The sequence below is a fragment of the Fukomys damarensis genome, unplaced genomic scaffold (genome assembly GCF_012274545.1).
Source record: "Fukomys damarensis isolate Sample0158 unplaced genomic scaffold, DMR_v1.0_HiC HiC_scaffold_9, whole genome shotgun sequence".
Lineage (NCBI taxonomy): Eukaryota > Metazoa > Chordata > Mammalia > Rodentia > Bathyergidae > Fukomys > Fukomys damarensis.
The window spans coordinates 41,008,018-41,028,197 of NW_022900921.1; the positions used below are offsets into that span (position 1 = coordinate 41,008,018).

Consider the following 20,180-nt stretch of genomic DNA (forward strand, 5'->3'; position numbering starts at 1 on the left):
AAAAAAAAAAAAAAAAAAAAAAAATACTGTGCCACTCCCGCATGGGGTGGCCACCAGACACTGGGATTTTCTGAAGCTTCTCAAGAGACTGCCATGAACAGCCAGGCCTGAGAACGCAGGGCAAAGTCTTCATGGACAGGGGTTCTCAAAGTGTGTTCCCCAGTATCAGTACCTGCATCTCCTGGGCACATTCAGGTTGCACCCCACCTCTGCAACTGACTTATCCACACATGCCCAAGCTTAAGTGCCCAATTTTGGCAACCAATGCTCTGTCCAGTCATGGACCTCCCTGAGGGCCTTCATAATGAACTATGCCTCCAGTCCCTTTGATTTATTTATTCATATTTGAGACAGGGTCTCAATAAGTTAAATTGCTCAAACTGGGCTCAAACATGTGATCCTCCTGCCTCAGCCTCCCAAAATGCTGAGATTGCAGGTGTGTGTCATGATTCCCCACTTGATTCCCTTCCGATGGCCTTTTCCACTTCCAAGGACCCCCCTCTTGCACTGGGCCCACCTGGACAACCCAGCATCCTTCACCGGTTGTGAGGTCCCCTGGCAATCTCGGTACCTGCTTGCCAGGTGGCCAGATACACTCACGGGTTCCAGGGATTGGGACACAGACATATTTGGGCAACCATCATTCTGCCTGGCACAGTTGCTTTTTTTTGGTACTGGGGATTGAACTTGGGTCCTTGTGCTTGCAAGGCAGGTGACAGAATCACTGAGCTAAATCCCTGGCCCAATTTTTAAAAATCCAACTGGAACATAATAAAGATGGAACATTGTAGCCTGGGGAGAGTGTGCTGGCCATCAGCATGTGGCTGGGACTTAGCACTGTGGGACTCCTGGGTCCCCAAGGCCCTAACCCTCGAGCAGGCATCAGGTCTCCTGCGATCATTGTGATTGTTGACCAGACCCATCCAGAAGGGGCCAATGCCCTGCCTGGGCACCCTGTCTGCAGTCTGTCAGGTCTGTGATTCTTAGATTCACATCTGCTCCTAAGCCAATCCTGAAGCAGAGACAGGAGGCCAAGCACAGAGCATCAATGTGCCCAGGGTATTCCCTACAAGCTGGCATCTAAATGTACAGCGCAAGGTCCCAGTGGAGTTCCTGAGCACAATGCTCTGTGACATTGAGGGCCACGAATTGAGAGCCACACAGTCTTCCCGCTGCCTCCTCACTCCCTCTGATGGCACCAGTAGTCACCACGTGGCTGGGTGCAGGCTCTGCCTTCCCTCCTGGTTGTCAGTAGCTGCGGTCTAGGACATCTCCTGCAAGTCCCCTTCACTCCATTCTTTGTTGCTTCACTGTGGCACCTGCTGCCGTGGTGGCCATTCTGGAATGGAGATTAGAAAACCTTTCCCTGCTTTGGGCACTTCAGTGGCACCTGTACCCACCTACACCTTGGCTCACCCCCTTGTCTGCTGTCCCGGAAGCAGTCTTGGAATATCACCCCTCTCTAACTCTGCCACCTCTCTCTGCCCGCAGGTATAAGCTGCAGAGAGTGGTGGGGCCAGGGTCAGCCTGCAGGCTCTGCCCAGAGCCATGGCCATTAAAGCCAGCAGTTATCCAGGGGCGGGTGCTGTATGGGGCAGGTTGGGTTCTTACCGATGTCCCCAAAGACAGGGAGAGGCCCACAGCCAGCCAGAGTCTTAGCCCGCTCAGGCTGCCGTGGCAGAGGGCTAGACGTCTCAGACCAGAGTATTGGCAGGGTGGGGTCCTGTTGAGGACTCCTCTTGCTTACAAGTGACTTATCTTCTTGCTCTGCCCCCATCCCCCTCCCACTCTAAGGCCACTAGTTCTATAGAATTGGGGCCCCATCCATGTGACCCCATTTTATCTTAATTACTGTATTAACTGGCTTTGTACCACTATAAGAAAATGCCAGCACCAGCTACTTAGGAAGCAGAGAGGTTTGTTTTGGCTCACAGTTTTTGGAGGCTCAAGTCCAAGGACAAGTGGTCCATTGATCTGGGCCCCTGGAGGATAGCATGAAGGCTATGGTGAGAACTTGTGTCACTGCAGGCAGTCACGTCTCAAGCCAGGAAGCAGAGAGAGCCAGGCAGGTGGGCTGTCCCCTTGGGTGACCATCTCCAGTTACCCAGGAACCCCCACTAGGTACCACCTCAGAGTCCACAGCGCCTCCCAGCACCTCCACCCTGGGACCGAGCCTTATGGGGATCTCTGAGGCAGGGGGCACTCCTGCAAGCCATGGCAGCAAGCTCCTAATGGCCATCTGGTAACACCATCACCATGGCCATTTGGGCTTCTGTTGTGAATTTGGAGGACACACTTTAGTCCGTAGCACCTCAGAGAAATCTGCATGTACCAGGGAGTGTCAACCAAATAAGGAAGAGGGAGATAGGCAGTCATGGGGCGTCACCTCAGGAGTGGCATTTGGACAGAGGCCAGCAAGAGGAGGCCTTGGGTGGGGTAGGGTTGCCTGGTAGGCTTGAGGGGCAGAGGGTTGTCAATGTGGCTCCAGAGGTGGGATCTGGGAGAAGAGGGTCATTTAGTCCTTTGCGTGGAGGAGGTTGGGAAGCAGAGGGCTATAGGACTCTGAAGAACCTGCGTCTGGGGCCAAAGCAGGGCCTGAGTGGGGCCGTGAAGGTGGCACAGGGGTTTGGGGCTGAAGGAATGTCCGGCGTCTATGCAGGGGACCTCTGTGCCGGTGGGGTCCAGCAGCTGAGTTGGGGAGGCCATGGGCGGCACAGTTTGGGGCAGGCCCAGAAATGAGTTTGAACGCCTTTCCTTGAGCCCCTCCTGGACATCCCAGGGCCGATGACAGGGAGTGCGAGGGATGGGCGAGCCATGTGCCCCGACCAGCGGCACTGTAGCAGGAGCTTTTAGATCTTGTAAGTTTGGTGGGACCCCAACACCTCTGTGTGTGCGTGTGAGCTTTGGGGCTTCATTACCTATTAAGTCCTGTTTATAGCCTTTGACCAGTTCTCTGGGGATTTCTTTCCTTTGCTTGTTTTCTGAGCCTCTGATTCGGTGTGCTTGTGCCCCACCCCAAAATGAATTTCGGTCAACTTCTAATAAACAGAGATACATATCTACGTACAACATGTGAGTTACAAAGAACCTTTCCCTTCCTATCCCACCCTGCACGGATTACCATGGCAAGATTTTATATCTATCCATTTTGAGGTGCTATTACAGGTAGTCCATTGTTCATTGCTGCATCATAATATTTCTCCAGGTACATACTCCAGAACACATTCATCTGCTCTGTTGTTGGTGGACATTTAGTTGATTCAAGCTATTATAATTATAAAGAGTGCTCCAATAACTATTTTTGCATGTATCTCCCAGACAGTTGAGTTTCGAATATTTATCTAGAAGAGGAGTCCTAGTTCCCAGACCTGTGTTAATTTTATACAAGACGAGTGTTGGTTTTATACGATTTGTGCAACATTAGTATGAAAAATGCAGATAAGGTTTCCACAGTGATCATGCCAGTTAGCATATCCACTAGAAGGTTTAAGAATTACCACTGAGTGGGGCCCGGGGATTTAGCTCAGTGGTTCCATGGCCTGCCTTGCAAGTGCAAGGAACCTGAGTTTGATCCCTGGTACCAAAAAAAAAAAAAAAATTGCCACTGAATTTGGCATTGTCAGACTTCTTTGTTCATTTCTATTATTTCTCGCCAATTTAGGAGATGCTGTGTTCTTAACATAATTTGCATTTTCCTGTTTACTACTGACATGGAGCCCTCTTTCACAGATTTATTCATCTTTTTGGATTCCTTCTCTGGCATCTGCTCTAGACATTGACAACATTCTCTTCAGTGTCTAGCTCTGTACTTGGTTGAATAAACCCTTTGTTTTGATGTAATTGAATTTATCAGGTTTTTCCTTTGTGGAAATCCAGACAGGTATGGCGGTGCAAGCCTGTAACCCCAGCACTATGGAAGGCTGAGGCAGGAGGGTCACAAGTTTAAACCCATCTTGGGCAATTTGATAACTGAGTAAGACCCAGTCTCAAAATAAAAACAGAAAGGGCTGGAGATACAGCTCCATGCGGAGACCCTAGGGTTCATCCCCATGCCACAAAAAAGAAAAAGAAAAGTCTTTGTGCACACGTAGGTTAACAAGAGACCTTTTACATTTTATTAACTGTGCACATTTCCTCTCTGGGGCTCAAAGCCACCTGGAGCCAGTCTTTGCTATGTGCAGAAAGGAGTACTGAAGGATTGTCTTCTTTACGTGGCCAGCTAGTGTCCTAGCGCCATGTCCTGAGCAATCTGAACGCTCCCTTGCTTTTAGGAAATCCCCTTGGTGTACCCATCTCTGAGCTGTCTGATCCATTCCTGGGTGTGTTTGCTTTTTACCAATCCACAATTTATATTAGTGGCTGTCCAGTACATACTAGCATCCGATAGGGAAAACTCCTTAAGTTTTTTTTTATATTTTATTTTATTTTTTTGGTACTGGGGATGAAACTCAGGACCTTATACTTGTGAGGCAGGTGGCAGCACCACTGAGCTAAATCCCCGGCCCTCCTGAACTCTTTTTCCTGGATTTCTAAAAAAATTCCTCCAATATATATATAGAGAGAGTAAGCTTTATCAAGGTTCTCAAAAGTCCCAATGAGATTTTTTTTTTTTTTTTTTTTGGCAGTGCCAGGGATGGAACCCAGGGCCTTGTCCATGACAGGCAAGTACTCTCTCTAAGCTCTGTGCCTCCTGGCCTGGCTTTTTATGGGATTGCACTGGTTTTACCTAGAGATTACTTTAGGGAGAAATGGTATGTTTCCAATAGGATGTGGTCCTATCTAAGATAGAATGTGTTATTTAGATTTTCTGTCTTCATAGAGGTCCTTTGGATTTGGGAAAAATCCTTAGATACATCTTATTTTTATTGCTGGTATGTGTTGTGTTATTTTTTTACTGTTTTCTAGAAGGTTATTCCTAGTGCAGGGACTTGCTATTGATTTTTCATAAATTAATCCGGTACCTGACAACCTTACTGAATTTTCATGTCTCGATTTGTTTGGTCCCTGTAGGGACCGTATCATCTAAAATAATGTTAATTGTATCACTTCTGTCCCAGTTCTCTTACTTATGCTCTCGTTTTTGTTGGGGGGAACAAGTTCTGGAGCTTGAATCCAAGTGTGTTCTACCACTGAGCCACAGCCTTACCCCTTTTATTTGCTTTGTTTATTTGTTAATTTTGAGACAGGTTCTCACTAAGTTGCCCAAGTGGGACTAGAACTTGGAATCCTCCTGCCTCAGCCTTCCTCAGTGCTGAGATTACAGGCATGTGTCAATATGTCAGACTCACTTCCTAATTTGTAACGCTATTTATTTCATTTTCTAAATTTCCTTACAGCGCTGACAGGACAGTGATTAGTGGTGGTTGTCACCAGTTTTGTCTAACCCCAGATCTTAAAGAGAATGTATCTAAGCTTTTGCCACTAAATCTAATATTTTCTGCAAATTGTATAAATATGTGATTTGCAATATAAACTTCATCAAGTTAAGGAAGTTCCTTTGACTCCTAGTTCTCTGAGAGTTCTTTTTTGTTTATTTTAATTATAAAAAGGTGGAAATGCTTATCAGTTGCTTTTCTGCATTAAGATTTCCATATGGTTTTCCATTCTTACACTCTTCCAGATAAAGCCTTTTTGATCATTGTGTACTTTTTAAAAAAATACATTTGGATTCAGGTCCACTAACACTTGACTTGGCATCTACTTCAAAAATGAGATGGCTGTGTGACTGTGCTTCTTATAGTCCACTTACGTGATTTGAAAATCAAGACTGCTGTACTGACCACGAGATTACAGCCTGGAAATCACCAAGGATCCTCTTAAGAGCGGTTTGCTTGGCGTGGAGTGGGTTCAGGGGAGAATCGGAAGAGGAAGTAAAGACAGGAGATGAAGATGAGGAAAAGGCTCATTTTTGTCATGTTTTTAATGGAAGAAATAGCAGCAGGTTTGGTATTTTTGTCCTCTTTTGCTCTTTGGCCCTGAGGAAAGGGGATTGAGTGATCATATCCTATATTTAATGGGGTGTTAGCAGTCTTGACCCATTTAAAATCTCTCTCTTGGTTTATTTTTTTCCTTTTCAGTCCCTCATTTTCTCTCCCTCCCCATAGGTAACTATTCCGATTTTAGTTTCATTTCAATTTTTATGGTGTAAAATTCACCTTTTGGGGATTCCATTGCATGAGTTTTGACAAATGCATCAATGTGGAACCACTGTGATAATCAAAATTGAAGCTGGGCATGGTGGTGCACACCTGTAGTCCCAGCACTCCAGAGGCTGAGGCAGGAGAATCGCTGCAAATTTGAGCTCAGCATGGGCTGCATAGTGAATCCAAGGCCAACCTGAACTACACAGCGAAAACCTGTCTCGAAAAAAATGGAGAACAATTCCACCCCAGTGTCACCCCTTTCCTTGTTTGCCTGTCCCTCGACCCCCATCTCCCAGCAGCCACAGACCTCTTCTCCCTCTAATTTGCTATGGTGTTATCTTCCCCACAGTGTCGTGTAAATGGATTTGTACATTATTTGGCCTCCTGAGTCTGGATTCATTCACTTAATGACTGCATTTGAGATTCATTCCTGTTCTTGCAGATTTCAGTAATATGTCCTTTTCATTGCTGTGTGGCATCCATTGCAGGGATACATGAGAGTGTTGGCTGCTAGGTGTTTGGATTATTTCCAGTTTGGGGCAATTATGAATAAAGTTGCTGTAACAGTTGTCTAAATATTATTATGAGAATACACAGCTTGATAGAAAATGTACAGTGAATGTTTAAATTTTAAAACTTGTTACAGTAAAAGACACATTGCCATGAATCCCTCTCAAAATACTCTCTTCATTTCAAACATACTGAACCCTCATGCCTGGCACTTTTTGAAGCAGGTCTAGAAGTCCTCTGTCCTGAGGATCTTGACAAGGTGTGGTGAAAACTACTGCAGATGCTGCTGCCAAGTGACATTCAGCAGAAAGGCGGTGTGTCCTTACCCACCTTGTTCACAAGATCTGGCATCGCGCAACTTCTGGCTCTGCTTCAAAGTAAAAGTGACGATGAAAGGTAAATATTTTGAATTGATTCAGGACACGAATGCATCTGCGGCAGCACGACTAAGAAGACACTCAGGAAAGAGGACTCCAAAACTGCTTTAGAAAGTAGCAAGAAGAGTGATTAGATAAGTGCGCTCAAAGTAAAGGGGAGGGTTCTGAAGGGGACTCGTGGCAGTGTGTCTTTTACTGCAGCAATTTTTTTTGTTTAAAGATTCACCGTACATTCCATCACACTATGTATACAAGGTTTTATTTCACTTGGGTAAATAACCAGGAGTGGAATTTCTGGGATTTACATGAGCTGTACAGTATGTTTATGTTGCCAGTCATCAGCCTAGTATTCTTTTGCTCAAAAGTGCAGTTCTGCGAGCAGTCTTGAAGTCACCAGATGACACCAGGTAGTGCCGGATGCCAGCTGCTGGTCACTGCCACAGCCAGACTTCACTGTCAGATGCTGGGTTGCACTGGACACTCTGGAGTTCTTCAGTGCTAACAGCTCTGAGTGTTTATTGTTCTTCCTTTTGAAACTGCTCTGTCCTCACCACTCAGGATAAGAATCCCAAGTAGGTTTATAGGACTCTTGAGGCCTACACTACCCAAGAAATAAATCACAAGCAGATTTACAGGAACATTAAAGTCATTCTTTATTTTAACAGGGCCTGTGCTGCAGCACATGGAGGTCAGTATGCAGGAGCGAGCCCTCCAGACCAACCCGAGGAGTGGCTGGGAGCATTGCTATTTAAGCTGCAGGCCTGGGCCAGTGAGGGGCAGGGCTGAAACCAGAGAACCTCCTGGAAGGCTTGCTGTGAGGGTTGGATGTGCACATAAGGGGCCCAGGTCCCTCCTTCCTGACCTTAGCCAGCCAGGGAATCCCCCCTCTGCTCTTCAGAGAGATAACAGTACTGCCTGAAGTGGAGGAAGCGGGGAAGTAGGGGCATGACAGCCACTGGCCAAGCCACAGTCCCCTTCCAGCTGGTGTGGGGGGAAAATGAGGAAGTCAGGTGCTCCTTGTCTGCCTCATTTATAAGACACTGTCCAGTTGGTTTTCAGAGTGGCTGTACCAGCTTTCACTCCATCAGCAAAGCAGTATGGTTCCAGTTGCTCCTATCCTCGACACCCTGGATACTGTCAGTATTTGTTGGTTGAGCAATTCTAATAAGTATATAGTATTTCATTATGGTTTTCATTTGTTTTTCCCCAGTGGGGAAGAGGTTAAGTATTGGTATGTGTTTATCTGCCATCCACATGTCCTTGTAATGGAGTGTTTAATCGAGTCTTTTACCTATTTATTAATTTGAGTTCCTTGATTTCTGTCTGCTGAGATTTTAAAGTTCTGGATGTATTTTGGATGTCCTTTGTCAAATAAGTGAATTGCAAATGTTTTCTCCCAGGCTGTATTTGCCTTTTTGTTCAACAGTATCTTTATTCTTCTTTGGCAAAATTGTTTCAGCTGTTCAGTTCCTTTTCTATATAGATTCTAGAATATTCTGTCTATATGCACAAAAAATTTGCTTGGATTTTTGGGTAGGAATGGTATTAAATCTTTAGATCATTTTGGAGATACTTAACATCTTTGTGATACTGAGTCTTCCAACCCGTGAATATGGGATATCTCTTCGTTTAAATCTTCTATGACTTCTTTCATTTTTGTAGGATACAGATTATGTGTATCTTTTGCTAGATGCATACCTAAATAGTTCATTTGGGGTGCAAGTAATTGTACATAATACTATTTTCAAATTTTTAATTACTTTTTTTCACATGTATGAAGGACTTTTATTCAAATACATTCAAAAGGAAATTATAAAATTTATTTACTTCTTTATAAAAGGTGACTTAAATTTTTAATGCAAATTTGAAAACATGACAAGTCTGCAGGTCAAAATTGGGCCACTTGCTTGAAGGAACAAATTATAAATCACCTCTTTCCAGCTCCACCTAAAGGCTAACCTTCTATCATGTGGCCAGCCATGCCCTCATGCACGACAGCCCTGAGGCTTGAGTAAACAGAGACACTGGAGAGTTTCTGCAGACCCATACCTGGGGCATTTCTCTACCTTCTCATCGTGCAGAACTGCAGTGATATCATAACCCTCTTGCCATCCCTAATTTCTCTTACAAAAAACTTTTTCTGCTAACTCATGAGTGAGTTTGTCACCATCCAGGCTGATAACAGACTTACCTGCAGTGGTTTCAGACAGCTCTTCTCCAAATGGAGACTAATCTTTGTGTTTGCTTGTTTTTTTTTGTTGCTGCTGCTGCTTTTGGTACTGGGAGCTGAACCTTTGCACCAAGCTACATTCTAAACCATTTGTTTATTTGAGACAGTCTTGGTAAGGTGCTAAATTGTCTGGGCTGGGCTTGAACTTGCAGTTCTCCTGCTTCAGCCTCCCAGAGTACTAGGTAGTCTCTGTGTTCTTGAATGTGCTGTTATTTTGGTGCATTTCCTATCTGTCTATTGGCAAAACCCAGACCTAGAGCCTTCAGCTACTTATCAAAGCTCAAGGGTCAGCTTTAGGCAGCACAGAAATCCTCCACTATTCTTGCCCTTTTCCCCCATTAGCTACGAAAGAGACATTGATGAGGATTTTCAGTTTTATCACCACTGCAGTCAAAAGATCCCTGCAGCTGTGACTTCAATGTCTCCAGACAAACTCATGTTGAAATTTCATCCTCCTTGTGTGGTATTCAGAGGTGAGACCACCTGGTACCTTGAAGAAGTGATTGGGGCATCAGGGTTCTGCCCTCATAAATGGATTAATATCTTTATGGATTAAGATTACAGTGACTTTTTTTATACCAGAAGCTCTCTGACTTGATTGCTATCTCTTACCATGTCATACCCTGTGCCCCCTTGGAACTAGACAGAGTGCCGACCAGTAAGAAGGCCCCCCACCTTGGTCTTCCCAGCTTCCCGAATGATGAGCTGCATCAATCTTCAGTCTTTATAAGTTATTCAATCTGTGATATTTGGTTATAGTAACAGAAAATGGACTAAGGCAACCCCTTTGCATTAATTTTGTTTTCTAATTATACACTGCTGCTCTTTAGAAACATGATTTTTTTTTTAATGTTGACTTTGTTTCTTGTGCTCTTAAGGAACTCACTTATTTGAGAGTTTTTGATTTTTGTTTGTTTGTTTGTTTTGTTCTGTTTTGGTCTTGGTAGATTCCACATCAACAGTTATATCTTTGTAGATGTAATTTGCAAGTAGGAAGAGTTTGAGTGTTTTCTTTCTAATTTAACCTGTATGTCCTTACTTTTCTTCCTTCCTTCCTCTCTCACTTCCCTTTTTTTCCTTCCTTCCCTTCCTTTGTTCTTTTCTTTTCTTCTTACTTTACTGGCTAGAACTTTCAGTATGATGTTCAATAGGAGAAGACAGGACAGATATTCTTGCCTTTTTCCTAATCTTAGGAGGGAAACATCAGTCTTTCACCATTAAGTTTGATATAAACCTCCTAGACTTTCTCTTTGTTAAGTTGAGGAAGTTTCCTTCCATTTTTAATTCACTGAAGTTTTCCAAATGCCTTTTCTGTATCAGTTGATATTATATCACATCAATTAATGTCTTCTTTAGACTTTTAATATGGTAGAGTATGTTGCTTTCATTTCAAAAATTGAGTCACGTTTATATTCCTAGAAAATCCTAATTAGCATGTATCATTCTTTTTATACATCCAAGGATTTTGGTTGCTGATTTAAAAAATTTTTTTTTACATCTGTGTTCGTGAGTAATTTCATTGGGATTATTCAAGCTCTCTTGAATAATAACAATGTTATTTTCCAGTTTTTTCAATTTTATTGATTTCTTCTCTTATTCTTCCCTGTTTCTTTCTGCTTGCTCTGTATTTAATTTACTCTTCTGTTTCTGTTTTCTTAAGATAGAAGCTTAGGGCTGGGAATTTTGCTCAGTGGTTCCACTGCCTGCCTCACAAGCACAAGAACACGAGTTCAATTCCAGGTACCAAAAAAAAAAAAAAAAAAAAAAAAAAAAAAAAAAAAGAATGGGACTAAGATGGAAGCTTATATTATTCATTTAAAACCTTTCCCCTCTAAAATGGGAATTTAATGCTTTAAGTTTCCAAGTATTGATTTGTCTACATTCTCAGAATTTTTTGTTATTTTTTAATCTATTCAGATCAAAATATTCCTGTTAACATCCCATCATTTCCTACAGATCTAGGTTTCTATTTCATAGCATTTCCCTTCATCCCAAAGTGCTTCCTTTAGCATTTTCTTGTAACACAGTTCTGCTAACAACAAATTATCTGTCATTCACTTATTTAAAAATAACTTTGTTTTTTTGTTTTTTTTGCTGGGGATCGAACTCAGAACCTTGCACTTGTGAGGCAGGAGGTGGCACCACTGAGTTAAATCCCCACCCCAATCTGAAAATAACTTAATTTTAGTCTTTTTTTAAAAAATATATCACTGGGAAATTAACTCAAGTCAACAGATAGTTTTTCTTTCGACAGTGTGATAGTCTTGATTGTCAACTTGATTGGATTAATAAACACAAAGAAGCAATTAGATTGCGAGGTGTTAGCCTCATTAATGGATTAACAAATGGATGAGTGCACAGCTAAGGGTGGCTGGCAGGTGGGGCCTGGTTGGAGGGAGCTGCTCACTGGGGATGTGGCTTTGAAGGGTTGTCTATCCCTCTGGCTCTTCCTTGCTTTCTCTGCTTCCTGGCTGCCAAGAGGCACAGCCTTCCTCTACCAATAACTCACCGTGCTGAGGATGCAGCTAGCCAGCAATGGACTGAAACCATGAGTCAAAGTAAATATTTTCTCCTGTAAGTTGTTCATGTTACATATTTTGACCCAGCAAAGGGAAGGTGCTGAATACAAACCATTTAAAGGTTTTGTTCCATTATTTTGATCATCACCATTTCACTTAATAGTCAGCTGTCTTTCTTATTGCTGTTCTGTATGGTTTCCCCTCTCCACTGGCTGCTACATGTAAAATTGCCTTTTTATCTTTGTTTTCATCAGTTTGTCCATGTCCATGGTGTTCCTCTTCTCCCCCCACCCCCTTCCTGGAGGTTCACTGAGTTTCTTGGATCTGTAGATTGATACTTTTCAAGAACTTAGGAAAATGTTGGCCATTATTTCTTCAAATATTTTTCACATCCTAGTTTATTTTTCCTCTGCTTCTGATATTGTAAATACATCATATTAGGCTGCTTGGTATTGTCATTGAGATTCTGCGCATGATGTCGGTATTTTTTTCTCTTTGCTTTCAGTGTGGATAATTTCTACTGACCATTAAGTTCACTGACTATTCTGTAGTGTCCACTCTTCTCTTAAAGTCATCAAGTAAATTTTAAATTTTAGATATTGTTTCGTTCAAGTTTAAAAGTTTTATTTGGTTCTTTTTTAGTGTGATTGTTCTCCCAGAATTCCCATCTTGTGCTCTTTTCTTTCCTTTAATGCTTTTTTTTTAATACTACAAATGTTGAATTTTAGTTTGGCAGACAGTTAAATTTTTGACAGATACACTTGATCTTCATAGAGTTTATTTTAGGTTTTATTAGAGTAGGTTCGTGTTCACTTTGTCCTTAAATACGAGGGTGCCCTACTCAGGGAGGGTCCTTACTCCTAACATATGACTGTTCTGGAATTTTATCAGTACCTTGATGTGCTTAGGGTGCGATCTCCACTCTGCCTGAGCCATCACTGCATAATTCTTATACGTCCTTCTAGTTCTCTGTCTGTTATGGTTTGGGTCTAGATGTCCCCGCAAAGCCTCATGTGGTCATAGGCTTGATCTAGAGTGTGTGAAGCTGGAATTGATTCATGAAGCATTGCTAGGCTCAAGGGCACTAGGATCAAGGGTGTGAGTGCTACTTGCCCTGAGTAATCTGAACAGGATAAAAGGGGCAGGGAGACGCTATAAACTTCTCTTGTTAGCGTTGCTGCCTTGTGTGTGCCATGTTGTTTCTGCTCTGCCATGCCTGTTTGTCATCCCTGCCTTGGAGTTGGCTGATTATGGGCTGAAGCCTCTATGAACTGTAAGCCAAATAAACCCCTTCCTTTCTAACTTTGAGTGTCTGGTATTTTGTCTCAGCAACAAGAGAAAAGTAAGTAACACACTGTCCCTATCTCTTTGCATCTGCCCACCTCCCTGCAGCTGCTTTCCTCTGGGCCTCATAGTCTCATTCTGAATATGTGGAGGCCAGCCATAAGCCAAGCCCCCCAGGAGAGGCCTCAGACCCTCCTGGGATGCTTCTGTGCCTTCACACCCACTCTGAAGACTCCACCTGCCCCCGTAGCCCTAAAGTCTGATCTCCACCTCATTAGCTAAGCAAGACTGCTGCTCCCTGGCTTATGTCCACTCCCTTGTGCCATAGTCTGGAAAGGTCCAGGCAGATATCCAGGGGGCATGTGGAGCTCACCCCAGGTTCCCTGCTCTCAGACATCACACAGGTCCTTGTTGTAGTCCAAACCTGAAGATACTTGTCTCACATATTTCCTCCAGTTTTAGTTGTTTGCTGTGGGACGGTAAGTCTTACGGGATCCATCATGACTGAAAACAGAAACCTAATCAGTGTTTGCTTTTTGTTAATTGGGGACTCCTTTACATACAACAAAATGCACAGAAATTCAAGGTTCAGTTCTGTGAGTTTTGACAATAGTGTGTGCCCTTGAACCCACCACCCCTCCACTGCTTTCCATCACAGCAGTTAGTGCTGCCTGCCCCAGAGCCCTGTGTAAATGGAACCATGCAATATAAACTTTTTACATCTGGTGTTTTTGCTCAGCATAATATTTTTGAGATGTTTCCATGTTGTTGCATATATCAGTGGTTCATTCTTTTTTAAATGGAAAAATAGTATTCCATTATATAAATATTCGGCTTTTTTGTGCTTCTGTTGATTGCTTGGATGGTTTGCAGTTTGGGGCTATTGAGAATAAAGCTATTATGAATCTTATTATATAAGTCTTTTGTATATGGCCTTCACATATTCGGGAGGGAGGTCCTACGGTTGATATGTGTTTTAACTTTATGGGCATCTGCGAAGCAGTTCTCCAGAGTAGTTATATCATCTTACACGTCCACCAACAATGTATGAGTGTCCCTTTTCCTCCACATCCTCACCCACATTTGGTGCTGTTAGTCTTTGTGAAATGAGAGGTGATTAGTTGTTTTGCATTTAGCATTGGATCATTTGCATTGCTTGGATAACATCAATCCAAGCACCCCTTTTCTCATTCTTATTCACCATTTACACAGCTTTTGTCAAGCCTCCTAGTCATTTACCTATTTTTAAAATGGAGTTATTAGTCTTACTGTTAATTTGTAGAAGTTCACTATGTATTCTGGAAATAACTCCTTTGTCAGGTACATGTACTGAAGATAAATTTTCCCAGTCTATAACTTGCCTACTGAGTTTTTTCTGTTAATTTTCTCTGTTTGTTTTTCATTGACTTCTATTATTTTTATTATGGCCTTTCTTTCATATACTTTTTTCTATACTGGGGATTGAATTCAGGACCCTTACATTAAGTGACCTCTCCAACCCTTTTAAATTACTTTTTACTTTGATACAGGGTCTTGCTAAATTGCCCAAGCTGGGCTTGAAATTGTGATTCTCCCCTTCAGTTTCCCAGAATAATGAGATTACAGGTGTGCACCACAACCTCTGGCACTTGTACTTACTTTGAGTTTAATTTGCTCTGCTTTTTCTAGAGTCTAAAAGAGTTTAGATCACAAAGCTGTGTCATTAATTTTATACTTGTCTTCTTTCTAATATAGGAATTTTAAGCTACTTAGTACCCTCTGAGCACAGCTTTACAGGCACCAAGTTTTGATATGCTGTTTTCTTTATCATTCAGTTCAATAGTCAACTTGCAATTTTTCTTCTTTAATCCATGGATTAATTATAAGTGTATTGTTTAATCTCCAGATGTTTGAGATTTCTAAACATCATGTTTTTACCTTTAGCTTGTTACATTGTGGACAGAGTCAGTTTTATGTCCCAGTATATCTTTGTAACCACAGAATGTTCTCTTGGGGGAAAAAAAGTGTATTCTATAGTTGCACAATATTCTAAAAATATTAGGTCAAGTTGTTTGATAGTGATATCTCAATCTTTTATGTCTTATGCCACTTACTGAAAAATTTCGAGGGCAATTCTGATTTATCTGTCCTTTGTTCTGATTTTTTTTTTTTTGCTTCAGGTATTTTAATGCTGTATTACTAGGTAATATATGTTTCAGAATCTTCGGTCTTCTAGATGAAGCAATCTTTGTGTCATTATTAAATTTCCAAGCTGGGCTTGGTGTGGTACAGGCCTGTAATCCCAGCACATGGGAGGCTGAGGTATGAGGATCACACAAGTTTGAAGCCAGTCTAGGCTACATGGCAAGTTCAAGGTTAGTCAGAACTACTTAGCAAGACCCTGTCTCAAAATACCAAAAGAAAGAAAGAAACAAATGTCCAACTTTCTTATCCTTTGCCTACTCTTTTACTCTAAAATCAGTCTGTGTCTTTATATTAAGGGTATCCTTTTTATAAATAGCCTAACTGGACTTGGGAGTTTTTTCCATCTAGTCTGAAAAGTTTGTCTCTTAATTAAAAGGAAATGTACATTTATTTATCAACCACTACTGGTAATTGATAGTCTCCAGCTGAGAAACATCTCCTGCCCTTTTTAATTTTTTGATGCCCAGGCCTGCCTTCAGCTAGCAATCTTCCTGCCTCAGCTTCCCTATGAGCAGCTGGGATTATAGGTAACAACAGCTGGCAGGAAACTTCTCTTCAGCAGCTGTCCGTGTTGCTGTGTGCACATCTGATCCACAGCATGGCTCCCCTTGGTATACGTCCTGCTGTGAACCACTGACTAATCTCAAATCCCCCCAATAAAACTCCATTGCTGTGATCATTCCTGTACAGGTCCCCTTAATTGGGCAAGAATCTCTGTAGGATGTCTGTCCAGGGTGTAGCTGCTGGCTTGCAGGGTTTGCCCATACTGTGTTTGACTAAGGAATGCCAGTGTTAATACTGTGCCCGTGTGATCATAAGAATGATCCAGAGAAGAGCAAAAAGGAGGCCTACACGGAGTGGGTGAGCCTGGCTGTCTCCACCAGGGAAAAGGACAGCTCATCATGGAGGAGGAGGGAAAGCAGATGTCCAGGCCACATCCAGGAAGGGGCCAGGTATACAGGGAGGGGCTAGGGAAGTTTCCCTCTGCTCAGCAGGGTAGGAAACTACTGAGGTAAAGATGGCCAGAAGGCAGGGGGATAGGAAGTAGTCACCTTGGAGACCGGTGTGCGTGGACCAGGGAGATGGCACGATGTTTCTGCGTCCTGGTGTGGAGCAGCTCCACAGTCCCTGAGCCTGGCACTGCAGGGCATCGCGGGCACGTGGAGCAATGTGGGACCGCATCAAAGGGCGCCTCCTGTAGGAGCAAGGAGGCAGCCCCACGGGGCTGTTGCTAATGATAAACTTGGTGCACAGGGCAAAGGGGAGACCAGATGGCGGCAGGGCCAGGCATGTATATCCTGTGTCAGTGGGAAGGAGACATGGTGTGGACACTTGATACCTATTTCTACAGTTTGTTTGGTTTTTTGTTTGTTTGTTTGTTTTTTTGTAAAAGTGATGCCTACCATGCCAGAGGCACCTCTTCAGTGCTTCAGGAAGCTAAAATATCACAAATAGAAAAGTAGAGACATGCAGCCCTCCCTGCCCCCAGAGGAGCCATGGCTCACATTTGGTGTGTTGTGCTTTTTAAAAAGCTAGTTCCTGTCCTCTGGCCCTGGAGGTCTGCCCTCCTGCCCAGCGAGAACAGCCCTGGGCCAGATGTGGCTGAACAGCAGCACGTCAGGCTTCAGTGGGCCAAGAGGGGCACCCATCTAAGCATGGGGTCTTTCAGGTTGAGGGTCCCTCACACTCCCCACTCAAAGACAAAGCCAGCCCCACTCACTGCGTGGCCGAGAGGGCAGACACGCTCAGCGTGAGGCGAGGGGGGAAGCAGAAGGTCACGAGCACACTTCCTGGTCACAGCCCCTTCAGTTGTGCAGTGCACAGCCTGTGTCACTGAACATGCTAGTCATTCAAAGACATTCACTCTCCATCCCCTATTCCAGCCCATGCCGTGCACCTTCCCACACCACATGTCTCTCTCTCTTGGGTCTGTGTTCCCCTCCAGACAGCAGTGACAGTGAACTGGAGCTGTCCACAGTGCGCCACCAGCCAGAGGGACTAGACCAGCTGCAGACACAAACCAAGTTCACCAAGAAGGAGCTGCAGTCCCTCTACCGGGGCTTCAAGAACGTGAGTGCCCCCCACACCTGGAAGAGGCCCTTTGTCTCTGATTCCCTGCAAGAGGGACCCCGGCCCAGGGAGTCTTCTAGAACTTCTCCAGATCACCGTGAATACCCAAGGAAGAGCTGTCCAGGAAGTAGGCACTGTGAGGGTCACGGTGCTCCTTTCTCTGAGTCTCCAAGACAGTGCCGGGGTGGAGCTTGACACGGGGGTGGGAGCGCCAGCCAACCCTGTGCCCCTCGTCCCTGAGTGCTGGAGCAGGGGTAGCTGAGCCACTGAAGGGTGACTTCCACTTTAGGAGTGTCCTACGGGCCTGGTGGATGAAGACACCTTCAAACTCATCTACTCGCAGTTCTTCCCTCAGGGAGGTGAGTCCGGCTGAGACCAGGCCCAGACTTCCTGACGGCCCCACAGGGAGGGGACCCTGCCAGCTCCTTCCTTCTGGAGACCCAGTGCTGCCTACTTTGCCCTGGAGGGGAGACTCCTGTCCAGGAGCTGGAGCCCTGGGGTGGAGGTGGGAGTGGGAGCTGCCCCAGGAGGGCCCAGGCTTCCATGCAGCCCTCCCAACCAACTCAGCCTCGCCTTGCTGTCCCCAGATGCCACCACCTATGCACACTTCCTCTTCAACGCCTTCGACGCCGATGGGAATGGGGCTATCCACTTCGAGGTGCGTCTCTGAAGGTCCTTGCACCTGCAGGGAAGGTCAAGAGGGATTGGGTCCTGCTCTGGAGACCTGTTCTCAGCCTCCCCTTGAATTCTAGGAGTTCATATCCAGCCCTGCAAACCAAGGGGGCTGCAGATTCACAGAACTGGAAGTGACCCCACGTGGTTTGTATTTTTAAAGGGGTCTGGCTTGCTAAGGGTGGGATTTCAAGCTCTTGATGCCAGAATTTACTCCTCTTTACTGAGCTAGTAGAACCAACCAGAAATATCCAGAACACACTTAGCCTGAGTGCATTCTGCTCTACGTGGTAACCCCAGCCAGAGATGGGGTGAAGCCCAGGGCTCCTCGGTGCCAGTTTAAGGAGAAGCAGCCACCTCGCCCCCTGCAGCCTCTCCCAGAGGGCTCAGCCATCTGTCTGGGCTCCTCCCTGCTTGGCCACATGGGATCATTTGAGCAAGGCCCCATCTGTGGAGCCCACACCACTAAAAATAGCTGCAGGCGCAAAGCTGAAACCTCCTCAGAGAGGAAAACCTTGCGGAGACGATCGATCGATCACCGCCCCACTCTGCTTCCAGGGCCAAGGGCGCCCGCCGACAGGAAAGTGGCCGAGGAGGCCCTGGATGCAGGGTAATAATAACCCATCGATAACACCAGTCGGGTTATTTTTACCCTGCGTGCCCACCACACGCTGACACACCGGACACAGGCAGCTGGAGCCCCAGCCTCCCCGTGACCACAGGGCCCCTCCCACCCAGAACAGTACTCCTGGGCCACTGCCTATGGAGCACACAGCGTGGATGTCTCCCTCAGTCTCAATCTCTTCACATCCAAAGTACCAGTACCACAGTCCTCAGGAAACCCAGTCAGTGCAGAGGAGTAGAGGAGACAAGGCATAGGCTCCCCCCACCCTCCTGGTCACCAGATTCTGCTGGTCACCTTGCTCAGGCTCAAGGTGGGAGTTGGGATCCAGTGCAGTGGGTCCAACTGCATGTGGGGGACAGTTTTTCTTGTCCAGCATGTCAGGGGCTTGGGAAGGTCCTGGTCACCCTTCCTCCACCTGTCACTCCCCCAGCAGGGGTTCCAGAGTTCCTTGAAGGCAACAAGTGAGGGGACCCGTCAGTGGCTAAGGTAGGTCCCGTGCTGAACCCCCACTGGGCACTGTCTCAGAGAGGCCCTGCCCCAGGTGCTGTTCTGAACCTTCCGCTCAGGAGACAAATCTCTGGTTGCTTATGGGTCCCTTGAGGAACTTCCTGACTTCATTGCTGTGCTCTGAGAGACCTTTCTCAGGGAGGAAGGGCACGCGTATCCCCACGGCCTGTCCCTGCTGCACCACAGGTTGGGATCCCAGTGGCTGAGAAGGTCCCTCAGCCCTCACTGCCAGACGTAGGACTTCCCCTGCCCTTAAAAAGGAGGTCAACGCTGCTTAACAGTGCCTATGGCAAGCAGTAGTTTCTCTTGATGCCTAGAGACCATACATGTACCTGTTACAGTCTCCTGGTACAATAAAATATTATCACTTCTTCCCCTCATCACAATGAGAACCAAAAAGGAGGAAAGAAGGAAGGAAGGGAAAAGAGAAGAAAAGGAGCTAAGTGGGAGATGTGGTCCCATGTGCCACCTCAGGGTTGGCCTCCTCTCCTCCCTGAGAGTGTCACCCAGCACTGCCTAATTTACTCAGCTCATCTTGCTCAAGATGAGCTTGAGAGGCTCAAGACAGTGACCTTTGAGTGGTTTCTCAGAACCAAGGAGAAAGTCAGGTTGGCGGGGCAGAAGTGGCATTGGCAGAGTTGATTATCTGGAGACTAATAGCAGCGTGAGTCTGGGGGGTGGCTGCCTCTCTGTCGCTGCCCTACAGTATACTGCTCAGCATCCATGGCACAGCCAGGCATCCCTGGCCACGGGGGGAGTGACACTACCTGGGGCAGGCAGTAGCCCAGAACCTCTCAGGGCTCCCACCAGCTCTGGCTCTGCCAGGTACCCTCATGTGCATGCTGATGGTCTCAGCCTGGAGCCCCAGGTCGGCCTTGTCACTACAGGAGCCTCACACCTGCCCTAGTACTGCCTTGGGGGCAGCTGCAGATCGGGGGCTGTGGATAAAACAGGCTGAGTTTTACAGGCCTGGCGTCATAACTGCAGGTAGTCACACATCAAACTGCTGTGTCCCAGGAATTTTAGAACCACCATCCAGTTGATCTGAGTCAGCTGCTT

At 45.3% G+C, this 20,180-nt stretch overlaps 1 protein-coding gene across 7 annotated transcripts in view; it reads left to right on the forward strand.

Moving 5' to 3' along the window:
- Nucleotides 1-20,180, forward strand: part of Kcnip3 (potassium voltage-gated channel interacting protein 3) — a 77,755-nt gene that overhangs the window by 47,615 nt on the left and 9,960 nt on the right. For 5 of the 7 annotated variants that reach the window (XM_010638150.3, XM_033761694.1, XM_033761697.1 and 2 more), the window contains 3 exons: nucleotides 17,193-17,317; nucleotides 17,607-17,676; nucleotides 17,905-17,975. In XM_010638150.3, the coding sequence (XP_010636452.3) occupies nucleotides 17,193-17,317; nucleotides 17,607-17,676; nucleotides 17,905-17,975 (266 nt within the window). The remainder of the gene's footprint in view (nucleotides 1-17,192; nucleotides 17,318-17,606; nucleotides 17,677-17,904; nucleotides 17,976-20,180) is intronic. The other 2 variants (XM_033761692.1, XM_033761693.1) reach the window with 1 other exon arrangement.